This window comes from Strix aluco, chromosome 2 (assembly GCF_031877795.1).
Source record: "Strix aluco isolate bStrAlu1 chromosome 2, bStrAlu1.hap1, whole genome shotgun sequence".
Classification (NCBI taxonomy): domain Eukaryota; kingdom Metazoa; phylum Chordata; class Aves; order Strigiformes; family Strigidae; genus Strix; species Strix aluco.
The window spans coordinates 79,769,859-79,793,178 of record NC_133932.1 but is presented as its reverse complement, the minus strand read 5'-3'; the positions used below and the strand labels follow the sequence as shown (position 1 = coordinate 79,793,178).

Here is a 23,320-nt window from a genome sequence, read left to right as displayed (position 1 = left end):
GGAAAAAACAAGAGAGAACAGGTACGATCTAGTTGGCGAGTTGGTTCTGGTTTGATGTGTTTTCTGACAGGACTGTACATTTGGTGACAGAAGACTGTGCACTGTCACACAGAATTGCAAAACCCCTGGGGCAGGAAGGGACCTCAGGAGGTTTCTAGTCTAGCTCCCTGCTCAGAGCAAGGTCACCACTGAGCGCAGATGGGGTTGCTCAGGGCTCTGTCCAATTGGGTCTTCAAAACCTCCGAGGATGGAGGTCACACAGCTTCTTTGGGCAAAGCCTTCCCAAGGCTTAATTATTCTCATAGTGAAAATTATTTTCCATGTATTCTCCCCTTTTTCAATTTATGACTGTTGTCTCTCATTATCCCATCATTGCACATCAGTGAAGAGCCTGGCTTCACCTTCTCACTGACCCCCTCTTAGGTCCTAGAAGGCTGCTGTTTGGTCCCCACCTAACATCTTAGACATGTCTTTCAAATACTTCATTAAAATCTGCATCCTTACAAATTTATATTCTCATATGTCAAGAGAAAAGGTCTCAGCAGTCCCAGTTTCCTTTTGCAGCAGTAGGTCCTGAGATCCATTTTCACTAATGATTTTGAAGGGCGTGTGACAATGTGATATGTAGAAAATGGGAATATTATTTTAACGGTTATTCATTACTTTAAAAAAAGTAAAAAATCACAGGTCTTAACTCCAAAAGCCTACAGTGTTTTAAAAGAAAGTTGTCAGTTTGCATAGTGCCAAGCCAGTTGTCTTCATTCCTCAAGTCTTTAAGAAAGAAAATATAATTAGAGTCTCCACAAATGTGGTTTTTACCATTGTTTGTGGTACAGATGTAGCACTGGATTTTGAATGTCATCTTATTTCTATATTATATAAATCTAAAAACGGGGCTACGTTTAAATAGCTTACCTAGTATCTCACTCTTCTCATATCCTCGCATCCCTCTACACCGTTACTGAATTTGACCTAGCTTCACTTCAAGAAAAATTGGACTCTAGGTGGAAGAATTCCTAGTGTTGTACATGCAGCATTTGTGTTGCCACAGGTTCACTCTCTTTCTTCTACCCTTCTGGATTACCATAAGTTGCTGCTGTTAAAAGTTGTTTGATGTCAGAGAGTGAGTGATTTCTAAAGACACTCTTGCTCATCTGTCATTCTTTAATCAGGTGTGGGACACTAATCTTCTGATCAACAGCCATGCATAAAAATAAAATAATGCTGTAAAGCTTTCCCGAGACTTTTCTGATAGCTCAGAAAAGATATAATTTATTTTGATATTTCAGAGGATATTTAAATTTTTTAAATGGCTTGCAATTTCTAAACAGAAAAATCATGAGTTTTATAATGAATCCTAAAGCAACAGATTAATGTAAAAAAACCTGAAGTTAGTGACAGGGAGTATCTCTGCTAACATGCAACAAAATGTGAGGTTTCCCATTTCCTAAGTGCTTCCCAGGGCCCAAACACCACATTTCTCTTCACTGTAACATACTGTGTCATCACAGATAACTTCCTGAGCAACCACCTTCACTTCCCAGAACCAGGAAGATAATCCCAGCTGTCTGGCTCCAAGCCCTCCCCCTGCCTCACTGATATGCTGATATATCAGCAAGGACAACAAAATTATGGTAGACTGTTTTTCTAACTGCTGGTTTGGAGATTTGTGTGAAATAAAGCAAAACCTATTTAAAACTTCTGTTTATGTCGAAAATGTCTCAGCTCTAAAAGCATGTTTAGATATCCTAACGTGACTGGTAGCTATATCATAGGTATAAAAAGTCATGAAATGGAGGGTCTCTGTAGTTACCTCTCACTCATTACAAAATGGTATGTTACTGGTTAGTTTTTGAGGTTGGTCTGAAGTTTGCACTCTGTGAATACGTCCATTCAGGCAGGGAATCTTTGACTGCAGGCATAGGGTTCACCTTACAGTTGGAGACACCTGTATATAGGTGCCTACAATGTAGATATCTCCAGGTTAGCAGGTATCTAAGCGCCTATTTGGTCAAGGTACACGGTGCAATGCCTCGGGAGCCTCTAAGTGGTACTGCTCATGCCAGAGCTGGCACCTACCCGGGGCCAGCTGCGTCACTCCCTGGACACACACCACTGCCTGTGTTGAGCAGGTCCCCGCTGGCTTCAGAGACTGCTTAGGTGTGTAGCTTATATGTAAACTACTGCATTTAGCTATCTTATCCTGGAAGTAGTATCCAGTCCCTTCTCTGAGCAGGCATATCCTAAAGATTAAGCTGCACTACATGTCACTGGGATAGCGAAAAGGGTATTTAACCAACAGAAACCTGTGGCCAATTTGGAGATAGGAAACAGCGGCCAGTTTTTTTCTGGTTGAATACAGAACCATGGGACAAAATCTCAGAGGAATAATGAGACATATCTAAAATTTTGTAATTTTATACCTCTATGTAGTTTTTTTATTTAACTCTGCTGAAGTCAATGGCAAGTTCTCCTATAATATGGAATAAGTGTCTACAGGACATTACAGACACTGTTTTAAGTAAGCACAGTGCTCATCATCCCAGTTAAAAACAGCAGAAGTGGTGGGTGCTCAGATCCCCTGAGAAAACAGCCAATTAAGTGTTTTTCCTACATGTTGAATGGGTGATAGATGTGATGAGTGGATAAACATTGGCTTCTTCATGGTAACTGCTGTTCTTTTGGTAAAAGACTGAGTAAAAGATGCAGGAAACCAGGGCTCCATCACACATACCGGTTATTTGGGAAGACAAACGCCATTATTGCCAAATGTGCCCTGCTTCCTTCTTCTTCCCCCAGCTTCATATGCTGAGCATGACATCATATGGTATGGAATATCCCTTTGGTCAGTTGGGGTCAGCTGTTCCAGCTGTGTCCCCTCACAACTTTTTGTGCACTCCCAGCCTACTCACTGGTGGGGTGGGGTGAGAAGCAGAAAGGGCCTTGACTCTGTGTAAGCACTGCTCAGCAATAACTAAAAGATCCCTTTATTAGCAACACTGTTTTCAGCACAAATTCAAAACACAGCCCCATAATAGCTACTATGAAGAAAATTAACTCTACCTGAGCCAAAATCAGCACATTGTCCACCCCTTACTCTATACCATTTACATCATGCTCAGGTCCCACACTTCTCAATACATCCTCATTAACCACAACCCCCCTTCCCATCATTTGGTATAGTACACAGATATAATTTCCTTAGTCTATGGACCACCCCTGTAATATTTCTTTAAAATGTCCACAAATGTCCACTGAGTTCATTCAGTCCATGACTTTGGACTCTATCTGTCATAACAGTCTTTCTAGCCAGGAGGGATGGTGTGAAGTCAGTTCAGTCGGAAGAGCAGGATCTTTTACTGAAGTCTTTTGTAAAGAAATCCATGAAAACCTGAGAGGACAGCAAATAATATTAAGGTCACAAACTTTTGTAAAGGATGTCTTAGAAAACCATTCCCACCACAGTAGTCTAGCATCCTGTGACAGATGCTAAGCTTAAGAAACCTATGTGCTGTTGCTACATCATCTTTGATGATGCAGAAGTTTGTGGGCTAGCTAGAGTTTGTCTGGCTTGGTGGATAAGGTGTATGATGCTTCCTGCAGCCAGAGGGACAGGTTTATAGTTTGTGCACTGTTAAATAGCTTTTTCGTTACAGTACTGTTGTTCTGAATAAAAAGTATACCGTCAGTTGTTACATTGGGCTGGTTATCTGTAAATTAAGCACAGCATAGATGCAGTGACACTCTGCACAATAATGCTGCCAGCCATGAACTGATGCATCTGCATTATGTTAGGATGACTTTGACCTGTTCCGATCAGCCCAACAATGTTTCTTTCCTTTCTGCCTCCTCCCACCATCCTTGTTGCATGCTGTTGTTCCCTAATTGTTCATGTGTTGTATTATCCTTACTTTTGTTTCATCTGTTTACCCTCTTCTCTTCATCATTACCCATACTGATGGTACTTTGCCTGAAGAGAGGTTGGTGATTGATGGTTAACTCTGTTACTGCCTCTGAGAACTTGGGCTTCAGGATAAAACTGGGAAACATAAGGCTCTTGTTCACATCATGCAGATCCTTCTTAACCCTTTGTCTTGCCACAACCTCTGTTGTTAGCAGAAGTGTGCTGACAGGCTGGCTTTTGCAGGGTATTTCAGACCTTTCCTCGGGAGCACACTCACTTCCAGAATTAAAGCTACTAACTTCTTGTCTCAACTTGGGTTATAAACTTGACCAGGGCATTTATTTTCCCTGCTACCAGGAAGAACCAGAATGTGGATAGTTTTATGATACACCTGGGTTTTTCAGTCGTTTTGGTTCTTCTTTCTTCTGTCTGTTAGCATCTTCTGAAATATTCCCCAATGGTTCTTTTTCTCCACCTCAAATATTCCTCCATTTCTGCATCAGCTGCTATGTGTGTGCTGTTCTCTTTTTATGAAGCTCGTTGCTCTCTGCACATAAGGTCCTGCCTCATGCTTTGAAAGAAGAGGGAATAACTTCTTTTTTTTCTCCTCTCTGAGCCTCTGGGAGTGCTGTGTGAGCTCTCCTTGTGCTGGCTGCTCCACACGAGGGCAGGAGCAACAGAGAAGATGCCATTCATCCTTCTTCCCTGGGAGGCCCTACAGGATGTTTTTGTTCTCTCTGTGTGGTGATCCTTCACATATTTAGTAAATCTCACTCAGCTGGGACGTCTGTTCCATAGCGATAGAAGAGGCAAAAATGCCCTGCTGTGGGATCACCTCTGCTAATAGCAGCCTGCTCCTCTGAAATTAATTTCTAAACCAGACCAATACTATTGAAGGATTAATGTAAGATTAGAGTATTTATATTAAAATACCTTATAATGTGAAAGAAACACATGTTCTTAGGCTATAACTAGAAGCTCATTTTAGCTGTTCTATTAATTAAAGGTTTTCTTTGCCTAATGCTAATAGAAAGACTGGATTTCATGCAAGTGAGACTAGAACCTTCTGAATTCCCAAGTGCTTTTTAATTCTACTGTGAACAGTAGTGTGCAGCCCATGCTTCACACTGGTGTTTGTTTGGGCCCTTGCATGGATCATCAGGCCCTTGCCCTGACCATCATGGTGTTTAGCATCTGTCCAAAAAATCAACTGTCTCATAGTGGTGACTTCTATAACCCATTAAATCTCAGTACATTATGCTCAAAAGCAGATTGTTTAATCTGGGGAAGTTGTACGAAGTTTCCCTTCAGGAGGAGCTAACATCGTGACTAGTGGGCTGGTGTTGTTTGAAGTGTAATCTAAACTGTTCATACATGTCTACATGTTTATACAGACAGTCACAAAATATATCAGCAAATACACACTATGCATTTACTATGAGTTTTCTTTCATTGACAACTGTAGCTTATGGCCAGACTCCAATGTAAATTTTTACTCACACACATACACACACCCCAATATAGATATAGATGATTTAGACATAGATATAATTTGTATGGGTTTTAATTAAGTTGGAATGTTTTGTGTAAAACATCTTCTCACTGATGTGCCAGTGTATTCTGCTTGGCTAGCCTTTAGGCACTGAGGTTGTCTGTGACAGCACTTTGAATAATCGATGATGGAAGTCCATTGAAATGAAGCCAGTAAGTCTGTGATGAGTTTGCTTTGTCAAACAGGGTAACAGAAGATATTACTTAATTCTTTGCTGAGCATTTCCCACAGTGGGTAGCTGTGGAGTTTAACATAGCTGCCTAAGCACAAGCATGGGTGACACAAGGGCGTTATTTACACCGATGAGAACGAGTGCATGCCTGTATTCAGAGTGACTCAGGCATGTTCAAGTATATAGCTGACTTGATGCTTTTTCACTGAACAGTGAAGAAAGGAGAGACTGAAGGCCATCCCCAGTTTAATGTTTTTATGAACTGCTTCTTGTCTTTATTACGAGATGACGACTCAGCCATTCCTAGTGTGATTGAACACTGTATTAGGCACAGAGAGCTCTGAAATGCTGCTATATTTAATCCATAAATGTCAACATTTGAAAACAATTTCCTAAGATAATTTTTATCATTTTCCAACTGAAACAAATGTGCACAACCTATGTATTTTTACTTATATCATTATTCTAGAGACATGACATCCTTTTCCCTGAAAGAAAAATTTGCACCATGACTGCTATGCAGCATCCCCCAGTCCTCTGTGTAGCGTTGTAGCAGTGTTATCTGGACAGTGCCCAGGATCAGGTGGAAGAAATCTTAAGGTCTTCCAGCCTCAGATTGGTTAAAAGGGTGATGGAGAGTCACTAACAGAAGGTTAAACAGAAGGTTGTTAAGTGTGAATAAGGCAGGGATGGCTGCACTCTTAGTTATTGGTGTCTCCGAAACTAAATATGTGTCAAGCTGCTGTTAAAGGTTGTCTGTCAGATGAAGAAGCCATTCAGTTGATAACACAAGAAGGCAACACTCTGAAAGATGCACAAACTAGAAGCATATTAATCAGGATAGTATAAACAGATGCAGAAGTCAGGTAGTCACAAGGAGGAGCAGCAACAGACTGGCAAAAGTTTCTCACCCAGTCTGCATAAGGGAAACTGCGGATGTTATCCAAAGACATTCTCATTTCCCTGCATTTGCTTTGTACTCCTGTTTATTGCACATCAAACACATTTACATATCCAGGGATGAAATGGAAATGATTGATGCAAAGGAGGTATTTTTGTTAATTGCTGTTGCTCTGAGTCATGCCTGACTGGGACTGCTGGAGATGGGTGAGGAAAGACAGAACTATTATTAGAGGTATAAATAATTGTCAAGAGCAACTTTTAAACCCATCTGTTACCACATATCAACATCCAAAATTATCCAAAGAAGGGAGGGGCAGCAATACAAGGACTAAGCCAATGCCATGTCTCTGTCGATGTAGATGCTGGCAACTGCCTCTGAATCTTTGACCTTTTTTTTTTCATTTCTGCTCCCTCAGAGCTTCGGTCACAACCCTATCAGTCCCTGCTGGATGTTGCAACAACAGTGTCTTGCGCTCAGAGCTGATGGGTGTTTGAGAGTTGGGCTGCTTTATCTGCACAACACTAGTGAAATGTGTCCACTTTTTGTCCTGTTATTTGGAAAGCAATTTTTAATGTGCTCTCATACATGAGAAGTAGAGCCAAGATAAGATGAACATCCAATCTGAGAAGGGAAGGCTGTGCTTGAAGTGCTTAAAGACAGTGCTTTTCAGAGTGGAACTATACTGCAGAGCACACAGGAGGATTTCTGGTATTTCCTGCTCTGCAGGAATAGAAGAGAGATTTTAGAAATATCTGTCTATGAATGGTTGCGTGATCCTTGGGTTCACTGTTGATGTGGGCTGTGTAAGCAACTGAAGTGGATGAAAACAGCTGAAGTGCAGTTTGGTCATGTGTGAGCAGCAGCCAGAGACCCCAAGCTCCAAATTATTTTGGAAATATCACCCTTCAGAGTATCATCTGATGCTAACACAAATCATGGCTTCCAATGCAAGTGATAATGAAATCCATGGCACTCCCTAGTTTATATCCTTCCACCTGTAACCCTTCTGCTGTGAAATAATTCTTGAAACAGCTCTTTCCGTTAGATAGTAGTTCAAGAAATGACCCTGCAGCAGAACATAGTCTGTAGTTTGGCCTCATAACCTTATTCCAGCAAATACATTGTAGATCCTGTAGGTGGAGAACTCAGAATGAATAAGGAGAAAGCATTCAGCCCTGTTTCCTTTTGCTTTATCTGCTCTGGGGAATATATCTGCATTTTTAGGAATATGGGGGGGGAATACCTATTTTTATGACAAACCTGAGGTTTATGGAGAATTTATGAGGAATCTTTAGTAGCAGAAAATGGGCAATATCTGAAAAAGAAAGGTTATTGTCTTGGAGATTGTTACCAATTTTGAGATTTTTCATTTAACTGGAGTTAGCTCTTGTATGAGATGGCCCTCATAAAGTGTTGGTTTATTCACAAGGTAACTTGTCTTCAGCAAGCTTGCCCCTTCTCTAGGCTCAAGAAAGAGTACTGAGATCAGACTTTTCTTAAGAAATCTTAAGACTCATGATTTATTAATGTATTGTTTGCAGTCAGATGAGTCATGCAAACTCACAAGTCTATTTTTGTACCAGACTGTGTGTTAATTTTAGTAATGAATCTTCTGCTGGTTATTCTAGCTGACAGAAACCATAAGTATTTTGGTTTTGCTTTGTCTTTATGATATCACCCTGTAATTCAGGTGAGTTGTTATTGAATAAAACATTTCTCAGTAAAAAACCTCAATCTGTGAAAGCCTGCTTGAAGCATACTCCATTGCCGTTCATTTCAGATTTCCATAAATAGATGTACAAACTGAATTCAATAGCTAAAAGATGAACTGACAATGTGAGTTCTGCAGTTATTTGCTCTATTTCAAATCAATATTTCTTGGTGTCTTTTTTGTATTCGTGACGGATGAGGTTGTATAATGATAATCTTTATATCAACAAATGCTTTTGTACTACACAATTATAACTAATTTCAGTCAAGCACTTGTCTAAAATTAAGTCATATGAATTGATTTTGGGTCTCTCATTATCTTTGCTCCAACCCGTTTAATAATAGTGTTCTTCTTAAGTAGGTGGCTCATGCCAGTCTTCCACATGGTGTTATTTTTAGCGCTTGCAGCATCCACATGAAATTGCTTGTGCTTCTCTTATATTCTGACCGAGCGCTATATGGATTATCATCTTGTGAATCTTGTGAGACATGCATGTCTCAGTTCGGAAGAGAAGTGGCAAGATTATATAAATCTCCTTTCCCACTGTTTCTGATATGACTGAGGACAGCATTTCAAAGTAGAGGGGAGTACACTCCAGTTAATTGGCTTCTACATGAAGTAACTACCACTGAACAGCTGATAGGTCAAAGTAATCCCATTTCTCTGATAGCTGCTTATTTCCTTTCATCTCTCTTTCTCCCAATTTACATTGTATTTTATTCACAGTATTTATGAAGCTTTAAACTTTTTACTGTCTCTGAGTAGTCATTTAAAGTGCCTACATTACACTGGAAAAAGTGAAGGGGGTGGTGGCGGTGACTGGTAATCATTTTATTGGAGAGTAAAGAAGTGAAATCCACTGAATCTTAAAACTGTGTTTAATGATATGTTTCAGGAACTTCTATTACATCACAATGCTGAGGGATCCAGTGTCACGGTACTTGAGTGAATGGAAGCATGTCCAGAGGGGTGCAACGTGGAAAACTTCCCTTCATATGTGCGATGGAAGAAGCCCAACACCAGATGAACTGCCTACCTGTTACGAAGGAGACGACTGGTCTGGAGTCAGTTTACAGGAATTCATGGACTGTAGCTACAACTTGGCCAACAACCGTCAGGTGCGCATGCTGGCAGACCTCAGCCTGGTGGGATGCTACAACTTGACTTTTATGAATGAGAGTGAAAGAAATATGATTCTTCTCCAAAGCGCCAAGAACAATCTGAAAAATATGGCCTTCTTCGGACTCACAGAATTTCAGAGGAAAACGCAGTATCTCTTTGAGAGGACATTCAACCTGAAATTCATTTCCCCATTCACCCAATTCAATGTTACACGGGCCTCCAATGTGGACATTGGTGAGGATGTGCGGCAACGGATAGAGGAGCTGAATTTCTTGGATGTGCAGCTGTATGAATATGCAAGGGACCTGTTCCTACAGCGCTTCCAGTACTCCAAGCAAGAGGAACATCAGAAGAACCGGTTAAAGAGGAGAGAGGAGCGGCGGCTGCTGCGGGAGCAGAGAGCTCACCAGTGGCCAAGGGAAGAGGCAGCAGAAGTAGCTGTTACTGAAGATTATAATAGTCAGGTTGCAAGGTGGTGATGTTCCTTCATCTTGACTAACTGATGAGAGCATCAGAGAGTTTGTGCAATTTGACTACCTGGGAATTAGCCAAGGAAGGCCTACTGCTTTGGTAAAGGAGACCCCATCTAACAACTACCCCTCCTGCTCTCAGTTTTTCCTGGTTTCTGCCAGTGAGGAGAATGTATTTTTTTCTCAATAGGCATTGATTAGTGTTATTAAATCACAGTAGAATAGATTCCTGTCCAAAAAGACTTCCTTCAAAGCCCTAAGCTATGAGGATGGGTTGAAGAGTGATCTATATCCTTTGCGTTAACAAATGTACCCTATACAACCTGAGCTACCAAAACTTGTGCAAACACGAATGAAAAATCGGGAAAAAAACCCTGGTTTGGTTCCTCTGTGGCCTGAGAGCTGGTTTACTTCATACTGTCCTTTGCAACTGTAGTGCATAGCTTTCTAGTGAATGAAATGGAGGAAAGCGCATTGCCCTTCAAACTTCTACGTGCTGTGTTTTGATTAAGGGAAGAATTTCTTGAGGTGATTAAAAAAGACTTAGGAAATGTAGCTTTGGAGCATCGCTTGTTCTGTTCTACTAGCCAGCAATCAGAGGTGATTTATAAGTGAAGTGATGAAGGGGTAAGCTTATTTCTCTGCAGATGTTGAGAGTACTGAACCCAGACAGGTAGCAGCCATCCTTCTGAGTGCGTGTGGCAAAGGGAAAGCCTTGAGAAATGAGGTCCACGTGGCAGCTGGGCACATGTCGTGGAGATTATCTGGCTGGAGGCAATGAAATCAGCCTTCACATTCACAAAAAGGTGAAGAGGGGCCAAGTAAACTATGGGGAAGAGGAAAGAGAGCAGAAAAAGCTTAAATATTAGTGTGACATTTTCCAGATTTGCTGTAAAAGCCTGGAGATATATTTCTGTGAAGGTAGGCAGGTTTATGATATTGTCTGTTAAAATACATTGATGCCAAGTGAATACAATTTGAATTGGTTTTCTCTCTAACTACAGTAGTGTCTAGAAAAAAAATCAGCTTTCATTTTTATAGGATACATAATGGATATGTGGAAAGCCTTGATATTTATTATTCTATATGAAGATTCTTTGTAAATTTATTGTTTTCATGATGAGAGATCTGTATCTGTTTTTCTTCCTTGTCTAGAAAAAGATTCAATTCTTCCTCCACATATTACATTCTTGTGGCTAAACTGCATCTATTTATTCCAAGATTTTATGTTGTTCCATTCGTAATAGTGAAATTTTAAAAAGAGGGTCCTGTGCACCATAGATCTTTTGAGAGAGTTTTTTTCCTTCTTCTAGCATAAATGTAAAGCATTAGGAGGAAATTTCTCTAAGTGCCTCAACGTGGCTGCTAAATCGAGATGCTGAAAGTATATTATTGCATGCATGAATGGCTTTTACCTTACAGATTTGCTAATTAGAAATACCGGAGTACCTGATGTGGATGCACATTTCTCATTTATTTTCAAAATTCAAGGTTTTTATCCCGTTGGTAAAAAAAAAATAATGTGTTACAGAAAAAAAAGAGGCTGAATTTGAAAATTTGTCCCTTCATTTCCAAGTCTTTTTTTATTTAGTGCATGCTGTATCTTCTTTTCTTCCGACAATGCTATGCTACTTATCTATGCACAATATCAAAAATATGTTTTAATGATCCTGTTGAGAGTTAATGCATACAATAATACATTAAACGTGGAATATCATAACGGCTATTAAGAAGAGAAGAGGGCTACCAGGATGATGCCTCATTATCAATGTAGTTTATTAGCAATATGCTGCTTTATGCCTGATTGTCAATGTGCTACTTTTGGGGTGAGTAGCGGTGGTTTTTGGTCCCTAATACCTGTTCGACTGGTAGATCATTTGCATCTCCTCCCACCTCCAAGTTCAGTCATGGAAAACGCAAGACTGCAAATTGTTATTCTTCTGCCTGAGCATGGGATGTCTGCCTTAGAGAAGAGTGAGGAGCTCTCTAGATGCCCCGAATAGTACTGCTTGGATCCCCATCACCTGGAAGAGACGCTCAGACACCTCGCTCGTATATGGACACCTGCCTTCAGAGATTTAAATTGAAATGTTTACAGCCTAGGACTGAAGCTTGCTCTGGGTATACTGGCTGCAGGACAGCAAGGCCACGAAGAGCTAAGTCTGATCATTATTTTTGCACCTTTAGCACAGTGCAGGTAATTCATAGTGCTCTGACGTCTTACCCACTGGCACTGGGGTTTCAGGCTGGGCTGGCCCTGGCCCTGCAGAGGGAAGGAACTTTCTGGCTGGTGATGCAGGGATGATGGGGAGCTGTTGCATCTCCCGATTCCTGGGCCCATTGCTGCATCTTGCTGCAGACCCCGCAACAAGAGAAGGGAAGGATGCCTTTGGCACCTGATATGTCCAGGATTTGCAGGTGTGCTCCTTGTTTCCATGAGCACAGGAGGCTAGGGGTGCTGGGGGGACCCTGAAGGCCCCCCCAGCAGAGGCAGAGACAAGGTGGGCAGTGGTGTGGGGTGTGTGGTAGAGGCAGGGCTGGCAGGCAGGGCATGGGGCTTGGCAAGAGGCAGGGCTGCACAGGAGAGAAGCCAGCCGCGTGGGAGGGAGGATGCAAGGCCAAATTCACATTAAGGAGAAAGATAAGCAAGGAAGTAGAATCAGTCCCAGACCATCTTTTGTTATAAAGGATCCCTTCTTTTTCCTCCTAAGCACAAAAAAGGGGTCTTCTTCCTCACGTCCCTGCCGCTTTCCCCAGAGGGCCACCTCTCTGTGCCGCTCACTGCAATGGGGCACTCGTTTTTCATTTAGAAAATGTAGTTTTATCTTTTCGGGGGAGAGGAGACAGAGCTCAGGAAAGGTTCCCTGGAGCCTCACCAGTGATAGTAAGTATCAGTTTCAGCTGTCTAAGCACACCAACCATTCTCCAGACTCTTCCTTCTGCCTGACACAAAACAAAGCCTAATGAGGAAAGAAGCAGTCTTTGGGCAGTTTACATTAGCTTTAATAGTTTGACAATACCTTAATGCCATGCCTAACCTTTTCCTCAGTCATCTCCCAGGAGACAAGATTAGGGTCCTGAAGAGCTGTTAATGTGCTGTAGCATCTATGTTATAGGGATTTGCCTTAAGGCTTGGGATTTAGTTAAAAATGAAGTTGGTTTGTTGGTTGGTTTTTTTTTCCTTGGAGCCCATATAGATAACCCTGGTTGTGAAGGAGTAGTTTCAGGGGGGCAGCCAGCAGCTGGGATCTTGTCCAGACCCCTGGGGACTGAAGGACCCAGCACCTCCTTCCCCAGCTCCAGCAGTAGATCCAGCAAACTCACTGTCCCAACAATACCGTTTTTCTTAGCAGAACTTCCTGGCACATGACAAATAAAGCAGTTCGGAAATACTTTCAGGCTGACTTCTAAGACACAGGCTTGCAGCTTTTCTCATCCTGGGCGCTGCGCCCAAAATGTAACGCAAAAGCAAAATAAAGGCCCTGGTTCATATCTCTGTTATCCCAGGTTCTCTGACAGCACGGACTTCACTGTAATTACACTGGCTCGTATATGATCAGAGCACAGCGTGTTTCTTTCAAAACCTTCATAAGCAACAATGCTATAGGATTTCTGTCCATCTTCCTGGCATTATTTTGTTGCTTAAACAAGGCAGTTTGGCTTCTGCTACTGTGGTGCTGAAATAGATCTCATTCTTTTGTAATGGAGATGTACTTGCTAATCTCCCCCATCACATCCTCAGCACTAGCTGCCTTTTCCAGTAATACTTCACTGTAGGCTTGGAGCAGACAGAGAAACATGCTGTGTCATTAAAACTTGTTCCTGGTAGTTCAATGTCTAGTCCAAGAACACAGCCTATTGCCTACGGGCCATACTTTATTAAGAAATGAAAATTTGTCCCCTCTTCCCCACTCATCAGTGCTAATAAAAAGCTTTTTCACCATGGGGAAAGAAAAAAATCACCGTTTCTGATGTTAGGTGTTCTTTACTGCAGTTGTGTTAATGAGGCTGCGATTCTGCCCAGTATACGTAGTTATTTGCAGTTCACTAAAAACAGAAGTACAGAACAAAAAAGTGGTGGAAGTCAGATTCAGAGCCAAACTTCTTAACTGCAGCATATCCATTCAACCAAACCAAATGGCAGGTCACATCACCTTTGCATCTGGAGATATTTTAGATTTGATGTCCACTGCTAAACTGGGAGGTTTCTCAAACTGCTCTTCCTGTTAACACATGCTTCCTTCTGCACTAGTGTTTTCTTGTTTCTCACTCACAGTCTTCTATCAGTTATGAGCACAGGTGTTATAAAACTTATGTCACTGACACTTTTTTTCCCCTCTGTTGCTGTTCCTCTGATATATGTGGAATTATTCCTTTTTGGTCTGAGATAAGGAATATCTTCTTTCCAGCCTGGTGGAGACTATCCTGTACAAGATGAACAATCACAATAAAATCATTCTGCTGGAGCAGATTGCTGTACCTCCCTATATGTGGCAGAAGCATACTTGGAAAATGTACCCAGTTTGCACTGAAACACTTCTTTCAGTTTGGTTCTTATAATAATTTCATTGTTGATATTTTGTGGAAGGAAATGGGTTCCATAGCCTACAACATCCTTGGCTTTCTTCTTGGCCATATCACTAGCTCTGTGATTTCAAATAAATGTTGAAAGTGAAGAAAATAAAAATCAAGAGTTCCCATCTGTTGCCATATTTGAGATGAAAGGGTAAATTAATAGGCTGTAAATTACTTTATTCTTTAGGAATTTTCCTTCTGTTTATGTGCAATAATGTGTGTGAACTCTGCTACTAAGAGATTGTATTGTGAGTAACCATATCTACTTTTATTCCTATTTACAAGATAGTTTGTAGACCTAGGGATTTTCATTGATGTAAAGCACAATTTAATGAATTATTTAATGTGTTTAACCATTGTGATGTCAAAAGCAATTGTTTTCCTATATTTATTTGTTGGTGGTTTTCTGTAAAATGATGTTCATTAAGAAATCTGTTAAAAATGAAGAAGTTTTGTTGGATATTGTTGGGTCCATGAATTACTTATGAGCAACAAATAAACATTGTTTGCGTTTTTGAAACACTAAAGGTTCCATCTTATCTACATATCTATAAAAAATGATTACAAATACTTGTTGGACCAGTTTCAAGCATTAGTAAAGATCCACTATGACCATAATTATGGTTTTTTAACAAAATGTACATGGAGAAAAATCATGTGGATATAACTTACTATTTAATTACGTTGGGGCCCGATACTAAATCTTTTGATTCCAATTGACTTTGATAGACTTTATCTCAGATTGAATTAAGACAGGAGAGCCAAGACTTGAATAGTCACCAGCACTACTTCAAGTGACCCCAGTGTCAGAATTACCATACTTGGACTGAATTAAGACTTAAGTATGCAAATAATGGTAATGAATTCATTAGACTTCATTTCTATTCCAGCAGCACTGAGGACCAGTCCAAACTGTCGGGATAATCTCATAAGCTCCTGTGGGGAAGGATGAGAAGCTGCAGTCTGTTGCCTCACTGTTAGCATCATATGTGTGTCCTTATATCTTCTGAGGGTGCGTGGACCTTGGGAGGAGCTGATTGCATGTTCAGCCATACTATTTCATGTAAGTGTGTGAATACAGTGAACTAGGACTGGGATGGGAGTATGGAGAAGTACGTACAGACTTAAGTAAGGAGGAAACACTGACCTCTCTTTTACAGAGTAACTGAAGCCCTTTATTAGATCTGGTCCTTCCAAGAGTAGTCCAGGCCCCTGTTTGATGACTATTTTATCAGATCAAAACTTTTTCACATTTCTCAGTTTTCCCAACAACAAGCTTTTCAGACATGCCACATCCCTGGAGATGAGTCTGGTTAAAAGAGAAGGCTATACTGCGGCAATTTAGGATATAATGACCATTACCAACCCCTTTTTGATCAAAGTCGACTGACCTCTACTAAATGCCGTGGAAAGCTATATTAATGGTAAGAAAAAAAAAAATAGTCTGCATGAGAAATTTTTCTTGGGACACAACAAAGCCAACATTAAATGAAGGTAGCAGAAGAAAGGAAGATCTCAAAAGTTCTGGTTAGTTTTGTTTTCTTAATTGTTCTTCACAGCACCTTAGACTCACTGTTTTAAAAGCACCATTGTAAGCAGGGGCTGTTTGAGCCTATAGTAATCAGTACCTCTCTAGAATTTATTTTCATATTAGTCTCCCATTTTTTCATTTATCTAGCCCCATTCACTTGAACACTGAATTCATCTGTACTGCTGGTTTCCTCTTGAAGTCTTCACATACGAAGACCTTGCTCTGTATGTTAGGAAGTGGTTTTACTGTATAGAGCTTGATGATGGTGATGAAAGGGTCGAGTGTTTATGGGTAAGAATCAGGGGAAAAGCCAACAAGGCAGATATCATGGTTGGAGTCTGTTACAGACCACCCAACCAGGATGAAGAGGCAGATGAAATATTCTAGAAGCATGTGGGAGAAGTCTCTCAATTGCTATCCCCTGTTCTTGTGGGGGACTTCAACTTACCAGATATCTGCTGGAAATACAATACAGCAGAGAGGAAACAGTCTAGGAAGTTTCTGGAGTGTGTGAAAGAAAACTCCTGACAACTGGTGAGGGAGCCAACTAGGGAAGGCACCCCACTGGACCTGTTGTTTGCAAACAGAGGACTTGTGGGTGATGTGATGGTTGGAGGCCGTCTTGGGCATAGCGATCATGAAATGGTAGTGTTTTTGATTCTCGGAGAAGGAGAGGGGTCAGCAGGACTGCTACCTTGGACTTCCAGAGAGCAGACTTTGGCCTGTTTAGGAGCCTGGTTAATGTAGTCCCTTGGGAGGCAGTCCTGAAGGGCAGAGGAGTCCAGAAGGGCTGGACATGCTTCAAGAAGGAAATCTTAAAGGTGCAAGAGCAGGCCATCCCTATGAAAGATGAGCCAGTGGGGAAGAAGACTGACCTGTCTGAACAGAGAGATTTGGCTGGAACTCAGGAAAAAAAAAAGGAGTTTATGACCTTTGGAAGAAGGGGCAGGTAAATCAGGAGGACTGAAGGGATGTCTTGAGGTTATGCAAGTAGAAAATTAGAAGGGCTAAATCCCAGCTAGAACTTAATCTGGCTACTGCCATAAAAGGCAGTAAAAAATGTTTCTATAAATACATTAGCAACAAAAGGAGGGCTAAGGAGAATCTCCATCCTTTACTGGATGCAGGCAGAAACATAGTGACAAAGGCTGAGGAAAAAGCTGAGGTACTCAATGCCTTCTTTGACTCAGTCTTTAATAGTAAAACCAATTGTTCTCCAGGTACCCACCCCCCTGAGCTGGATGACGGGGATGGGGAGTACAATGAAGCCCCCATAACCCAAGGGGAAATAGTTAGTGACCTGCTACACCACTTAGACACACACAAGTCTATGGAGCAGGATGGGATCCACCCAAGGGTACTGAGGGAGCTGGCAGAAGTGCTCACCAAGCCACTTTCCATCATTTATCAGCAGTCCTGGCTAACCGGGGATGTCCCAGTTGACTGGGTGAGGTCCATCCACAAGAAGGGCTGGAAGAAGGATCCGGGGGACTACAGGCCTGTCAGCCTGAGCTTGGTGCTGAGGAATGTTATGAAACAGATCATCCTGAGTGCCATCTGTATTGGGTTTGTGTGGTGGGGTTTGGTAGTGGGGGAAGGGGCTACAGGGGTGGTTCCTGTGAGAAGCTTCTGGAAGCTCCCCCGGCTTCAAGTCAGACCCACCTCAGGCCAAGGCCAAGCCCATCAGCGATGGTGGCTGCACCTCTGTGATAACATATTTAAGAAGGGAAACTTGGAGAGGAGGAGTTGTGAGGGAAATACCTCTGCAAACACTGAGGTCAGCTGAAGAAAGGATGAGGAGGGAGGGGGAGGTGCGCCGGAGCGGAGACTCCCCTGCAGCCCGTAGTGAGAGGTCAGGCTGTGCCCCTGCAGCCCATAGAGGTCCATGGTGGAGCAGATGCCCACCTGCAGCCCGTGGAGGACCCCATGCCGGAGCAGGTGACTGTGCCTGAAGAAGGCTGTGACTCTGAGGGAAGCCCCCGCTGGAGCAGTCTGTTGCTGGGAGGACTGCAGCCCACGGGAGGGACCCACGCTGGAGCAGTTCGCAGCCCATGGGAAGGACTCACATTAGAGAATTCATAGAGGACTGTCTCCCATGGGAGGGACCTCATGCTGGGTTAGGGGAAGAGTGTGAGGAGTCCTCCCCCTGAAGAGGAAGGAGCAGCAGAACCAACAGGTGATGAACTGACCACAGTCCGTATCCCCTGCCCCCCTGCACCGCTTGGGGGGAGGAGGTAGAGAAATCAGGAGCAAAACTGAGCCCAGGAAGAAGGGAAGGGTGGGGGAAGGTGTCCCTGGAGGGATTTAAAAGACTTAAAAGTGTAGATGTGGCACTTAGGGACACGATTTAGTGGTGGACTTAGCAGTGTTAGGTTTACAGTTGGACTCAATGATCTTGAGGTTCTTTTCCAACCTAAATGATTCTGTGATTCTATGATTCAATGATTCTATATATGTGGTGTATATGCATCTGGACTCTTATATTGGAGAGCCTTATGATCAGGTTAATAATCATGAAGAACTAGGTACTATACATATGCCTTGCAATGGGACTGTGTTAGATAACCTTTTGTAGCCCTTTCCAGTGCTATTAATGAAATCCCCACTGCAAGGTTCTGTTCTCATGCCACCTATGTTAGGGTATAACATTTTGGGAAAGCAAAAGGATCGGAGGACTTTGTAATATCCAGATTTCTCTAGATTGTGGTGGTAGTATCTCATTGCTTGCTTGATTACTGCTGTAAAACAAGCTTAGTTCCTGGGAGACAGATGCCACCATCTGGAAACTCATACTGTTGTTTGAAACCAAACCCCCAGAAGCTGATGGCTGAGTGGGCATGAAGGCTGGATCCTGACACTGAAGGCCAGATGGCGTGGGCAGTTCATATTACTGGGGAGCAATCAGGCTGCTAAACAGAATATTTTATGGTGCCCTGAGGTTGCCCACCTGACCTTCAGCTGTGGCTCCAGAAGGGTGCAGATCTCAGAATAGATGCTTTGTCATATGTGTAAACCCTGTGTAGATGTCTCAGATACCTGCAGATCTCCAAACAACAGTCTCTCTCCTGAAGACTTATGGTTAGGAACATAAATAGCTCTCACAGTGTTTGTAGCATTTGAGGGCATCACTTGAGACAATCTGCAAGCTGAGAGTTCATCATCATCACCAGTTGTGAGCACAAAATTAAATGCAATGTAGGGCAGTGTGAGTGATAGAGGAGCAAAATGAATGTTGTTACATTTCTGGGTCCTGCACTGTGGTGAAATCAGTTATGAAGCAGGGACAGAAAGATGGTAAATGAAATAAATATCTGTGTTGCTGTTAAATATTGCTGTCTAGCAAAAGGAGAAATGCATTTTGCCACCAGAAGACAGATAATTTTTTTCCACATACATGGTCATTTATGTCAATGACCAGCTGGAGTGCATGGAGCTCCACCTGAGGATGGATGAGGAGCTGATTGAGAGCTTATGGTTCAGGATTAAAGGGAGGGCAGGGACAGATGATGTTATAGTGGGGTCCGCTATAGACCGCCCAACCAGGAAGAGTGAACAGATGAGGCCCTCTATATACAGATGGGAGCAGCCTCACATTCACAAGCCCTGGTCTTCATCAGGGACTTCAGCCACCCTGGTATCTGTTGGAGGAACAACACAGCAGGCATAAGCAATCCAGAAGGTTCCTGATGATAACTTCCTTCTCCAAGTGACAGAGGAGCCAATGAGGAGAGGTGCTATGCTGGACCTTTTCTCACCAACAAGGAGGATCTGGTGAGGAATGTGAAGCTCAAGGGCAGCCTTGGCTGCAGTGACCATGAAATGGTGGAGTTCAAGATCCTTAAGGATGCAAGGAGAGCACACAGCAAGCTCCCTACCCTGGACTTCAGGAGAGCAGACTTTGGCCTCCTCAGGGATCTGCTTGGCAGAGTAGCATGGGATAAAGCCCTGGAGGGAAGAGAGGCCCAAGAAAGCTGGTTAATATTCGGGGATCACCTTCTCCAAGCTCAGGAACGATGCATCTCGACAAAGAGGAAGTCAGGTAAAATGCCAGGAGACCTGCATGGATGAACAAGGAGCTCCTGAACAAACTCAGACACAAAAAGGAAACCTACAGAAGGTGGAAGCAAGAACAGATAGCCTGGGGGAAATACAGAGAAATTGTCCAAGCAGCCAGGGATCAGGTTAGGAAGGCCAAAACCCTGACAGAATCAAATCTGGTCAGGGACATCAAAGGCAACAAGAAAAGCTTCTATAGGTACATCAGTGATGAAATAAAGACTAGGGAAAATGTGGGCCCTCTCCGGAAGGGAATGGGACACCTGGTTACCCAGGATGTGGGGAAGGCTGAGGTACTCAGTGACTTTTTTGCCTCAGCATTCACTGGCAAGTGCTCCAGTCACACTGCCCAAGTCACAGAAGGCAAAGGCAGGGACCGGGAGAATGAAGAACTGCCCACTGTAGAAGAAAATCAGGCTTGAGACTATCTAAGGAACCTGAAGGTACACAAGTCCATGGGACCTGATGAGATGCATCCGCAGGTCTTGAGGGGACTGACAGATGAAGTGGCTAAGCCACTGTTCATCATATTTGAGAACTCATGGCAGTCCAGTGAAGTTCCCGCTGACTGGAAAAGGGGAAACATAACCCCCATTTTTTAAAAGGGGAAAAAAGGAAGACCTGGGGAACTACAGGCCAGTCACTCTCACCTCTGTGCCTGGCAAGATCATGGAGCAGATCCTCCTGGAAACTATGCTAGAGTACATGGAAAATAAGGAGGTGACTGGTCACAGCCACCATGGCTTCACTAAGGACAAATTGTGCCTGACAAATCTGATGGCCTTCTACAATGAGGTTACAGCATTGGTTGATAAGGGAAGAACAAGTGACATCATCTACCCAGACTTGTGCAAAGCATTTGACACTGTCCTGCATGACAATTCTTGTCTCTAAATTGGAGAGACATAGTTTTGATGGGTGGACCACTTGGTGGATAAGGAATTGGCTGGATGGTCACATTCAAAGAGTTGTGGTCAATGGCTCAATGTCCAAGTGGAGACCAGTGACAAATGGTGTTCCTCAAGGGTCAGTGTTGGGACCAGCCCTGTTTAACTTCTTTGTTGGAGACATGGACAGTGGGATTGAGTGCACCCTCAGCAAGTTTGCCGATGACACCAAGCTGTGTGGTGTGGTCGACACGCTGGAGGGAAGGGATGTGCCATCCAGAGGGACCTGGACAGGCTTGAAAGGTGGGCCCGTGCAAACCTCATGAAGTTAGAAAAGGCCAAGTGAGAGCAGCCCTACAGAGAAGGACTTGGGGGTATTAATGGATGAAAAACTGACTATGATCCAGCAACGTGCACTCGCAGCCCAAAAAGCCAACCATATCCTGGACTGCATCAAGAGAAGCGTGGCCAGCAGGTCGAGGGAGGTGATTCTCCCCCTCTACTCTGCTCTTGTGAGAATCCACCTGGAGTACTGTGTCCAGCTCTGGGGACACCAGTGTAAGAAGGACATGGACCTGCTTGAGCAGGTCCAGAGAAGGACCATGAAGATGAGCACCTGGAGCACCTCCCCTGTGAGGATAGGCTGAGAGAGTTGGGGTTGTTCAGCCTGGAGAAGAGAAGGGGTCCTACAGGAAAGATGGGGAGGGACTCTTTATCAGGGAGTGTAGTGATAGGATGAGGGGTAACAGTTTTAAACTGAAAGGGGGAAGATTTAGATGAGACATTAGGAAGAAATTCTTTACTGTGAGGGTGGTGAGACACTGGAACAGGTTGCCCAGAGAAGCTGTGGCTGCCCCCTCCCTGGAGGTGTTCAAGGCCAGGTTGGATGGAGCTTTGAACAACCTGATCTAGTGGAAGGTGTCCCTGCCCATGTCAGGGGGGGTGGAACTAGATGATATTCAAGGTCCCTTCTAACCCAAACTGTTCTATGATTCTATGATTTTATGATTCTATGATATGGTTACATTCAATAAATTACATCAGAAAATTGTACTGTAATGTGCAGTTTATGCCACAGTTCAAAGCAAGAGCGAGACTGAACATTGCTGGACTGTATTATGTATTGCTGGAGAAAGGCTCTGATTTTTAAGGTTTCATTCATTTATTTGTATTTTACTTACAGAGGCTATGCAAGGTGTGACACCTTTCAGCATTTCCTAAGAAATTTATGAATATGCCCCTACAATTCTGTGAGATTAGACAATATGAAGGTAAGTCAGTGACTTATAAAACTGTCCTGTAAAAGCCCATAGTGTTGAAAACGTGTAATGGTGAGAATAAGGCCTGTCCTACTCAGACAAAGGGGCTACTGCAGGAGTTTGTCCACTGGGTAAGCAGCTCACCACTTCTCTGTGGAACGTAAGTAGAGGTCAGCTGGCAGCCAACCTCCTCATGCAACCCCTGGGGGATCTCCTTACGGGCAATGGAGGCAAATGCACTTTCAGGGCCTGAAGATCTGGTCTGCTTTAAACATTTAAAATGGTGTAAGAAGATTCTCACCCCAGAAATGTCTCATTCCCCTCTCTGTTCATAAACAGGGGGAAACAATCCCCAAATGTACTTTAGAGGAGGTAAATCCTCAGGCATGAAAGAGGATGAGGGGGCAACACTTCACTTTTGGAAAGACTGCACTGGAAATGGAAGTAAGGCTTCCAAGTGGATAGGTCTAGATAATTTAAAGATTCAACAAAGACTAGAGGGAGAGAATTAAGGACTGAACGAGCTGATCAGGAGATCCTCTGTACAAAGATGATGATCGAAACCACTGTAATGAGTGAGGTAGCAAAGAAATAGGAGACAAGTGGAGGGGTGTGCAAGCATCAGAGAGCCAAAGAGCACCCACTGGAAAAGGCAAGAGTGAATGTGAAGATCCCCTGAAAAATCTACTTAGCTATGCAAATTTCAAGGAAATAATTGGCAGTCAATTTTGGTGGACTTCTGTCTTACTCAGAAAACTTTATACTGAGTATTTAATGTATCCTCAGGCCCAACATATTGAGGCAGGGTCTGCAAGATCATATGAGACTACCCGTGCTCTGCCAAAACCAAGCAAGGTCACCCAGCAGTCCCTCTGGGATTTCACTTCCATGGTGTGACATCCAAGTGACAAAACAAGCACCCCTCTATTGCCACACAGACACACAGAGGCCAAGTGATCTCTCCCTTTGTCTACGTCAAGTTTAGTGTCAGGTTTGCTGCTTCAACTGTGAGACTGGAAATCTGGGACTGGTGATGTTTATGACAAGCAGTGATGACAGTGTCACAGACATGGAAGTGAAAATGTTTCTGACTAACAGGATGCAGGAATATGCAATCTAATAAATGGCTGGATGTTAAATAGGAAAAACAAAACAACCCTAGGTGAAATCCATCAGC

General features: G+C 42.9%; 1 protein-coding gene across 1 annotated transcript in view; it reads left to right on the top strand.

Annotated features, from left to right (window-relative positions):
* The window catches only part of HS6ST3 (heparan sulfate 6-O-sulfotransferase 3), a 324,019-nt gene extending 309,084 nt beyond the window's left edge, over positions 1-14,935 (top strand). The window contains exon 2 of the mRNA XM_074815433.1: positions 9,139-14,935. Within this exon, the coding sequence (XP_074671534.1) occupies positions 9,139-9,844 (706 nt within the window). The 3' untranslated portion in view covers positions 9,845-14,935. The remainder of the gene's footprint in view (positions 1-9,138) is intronic.
* Positions 14,936-23,320: the final 8,385 nt, after the last annotated feature.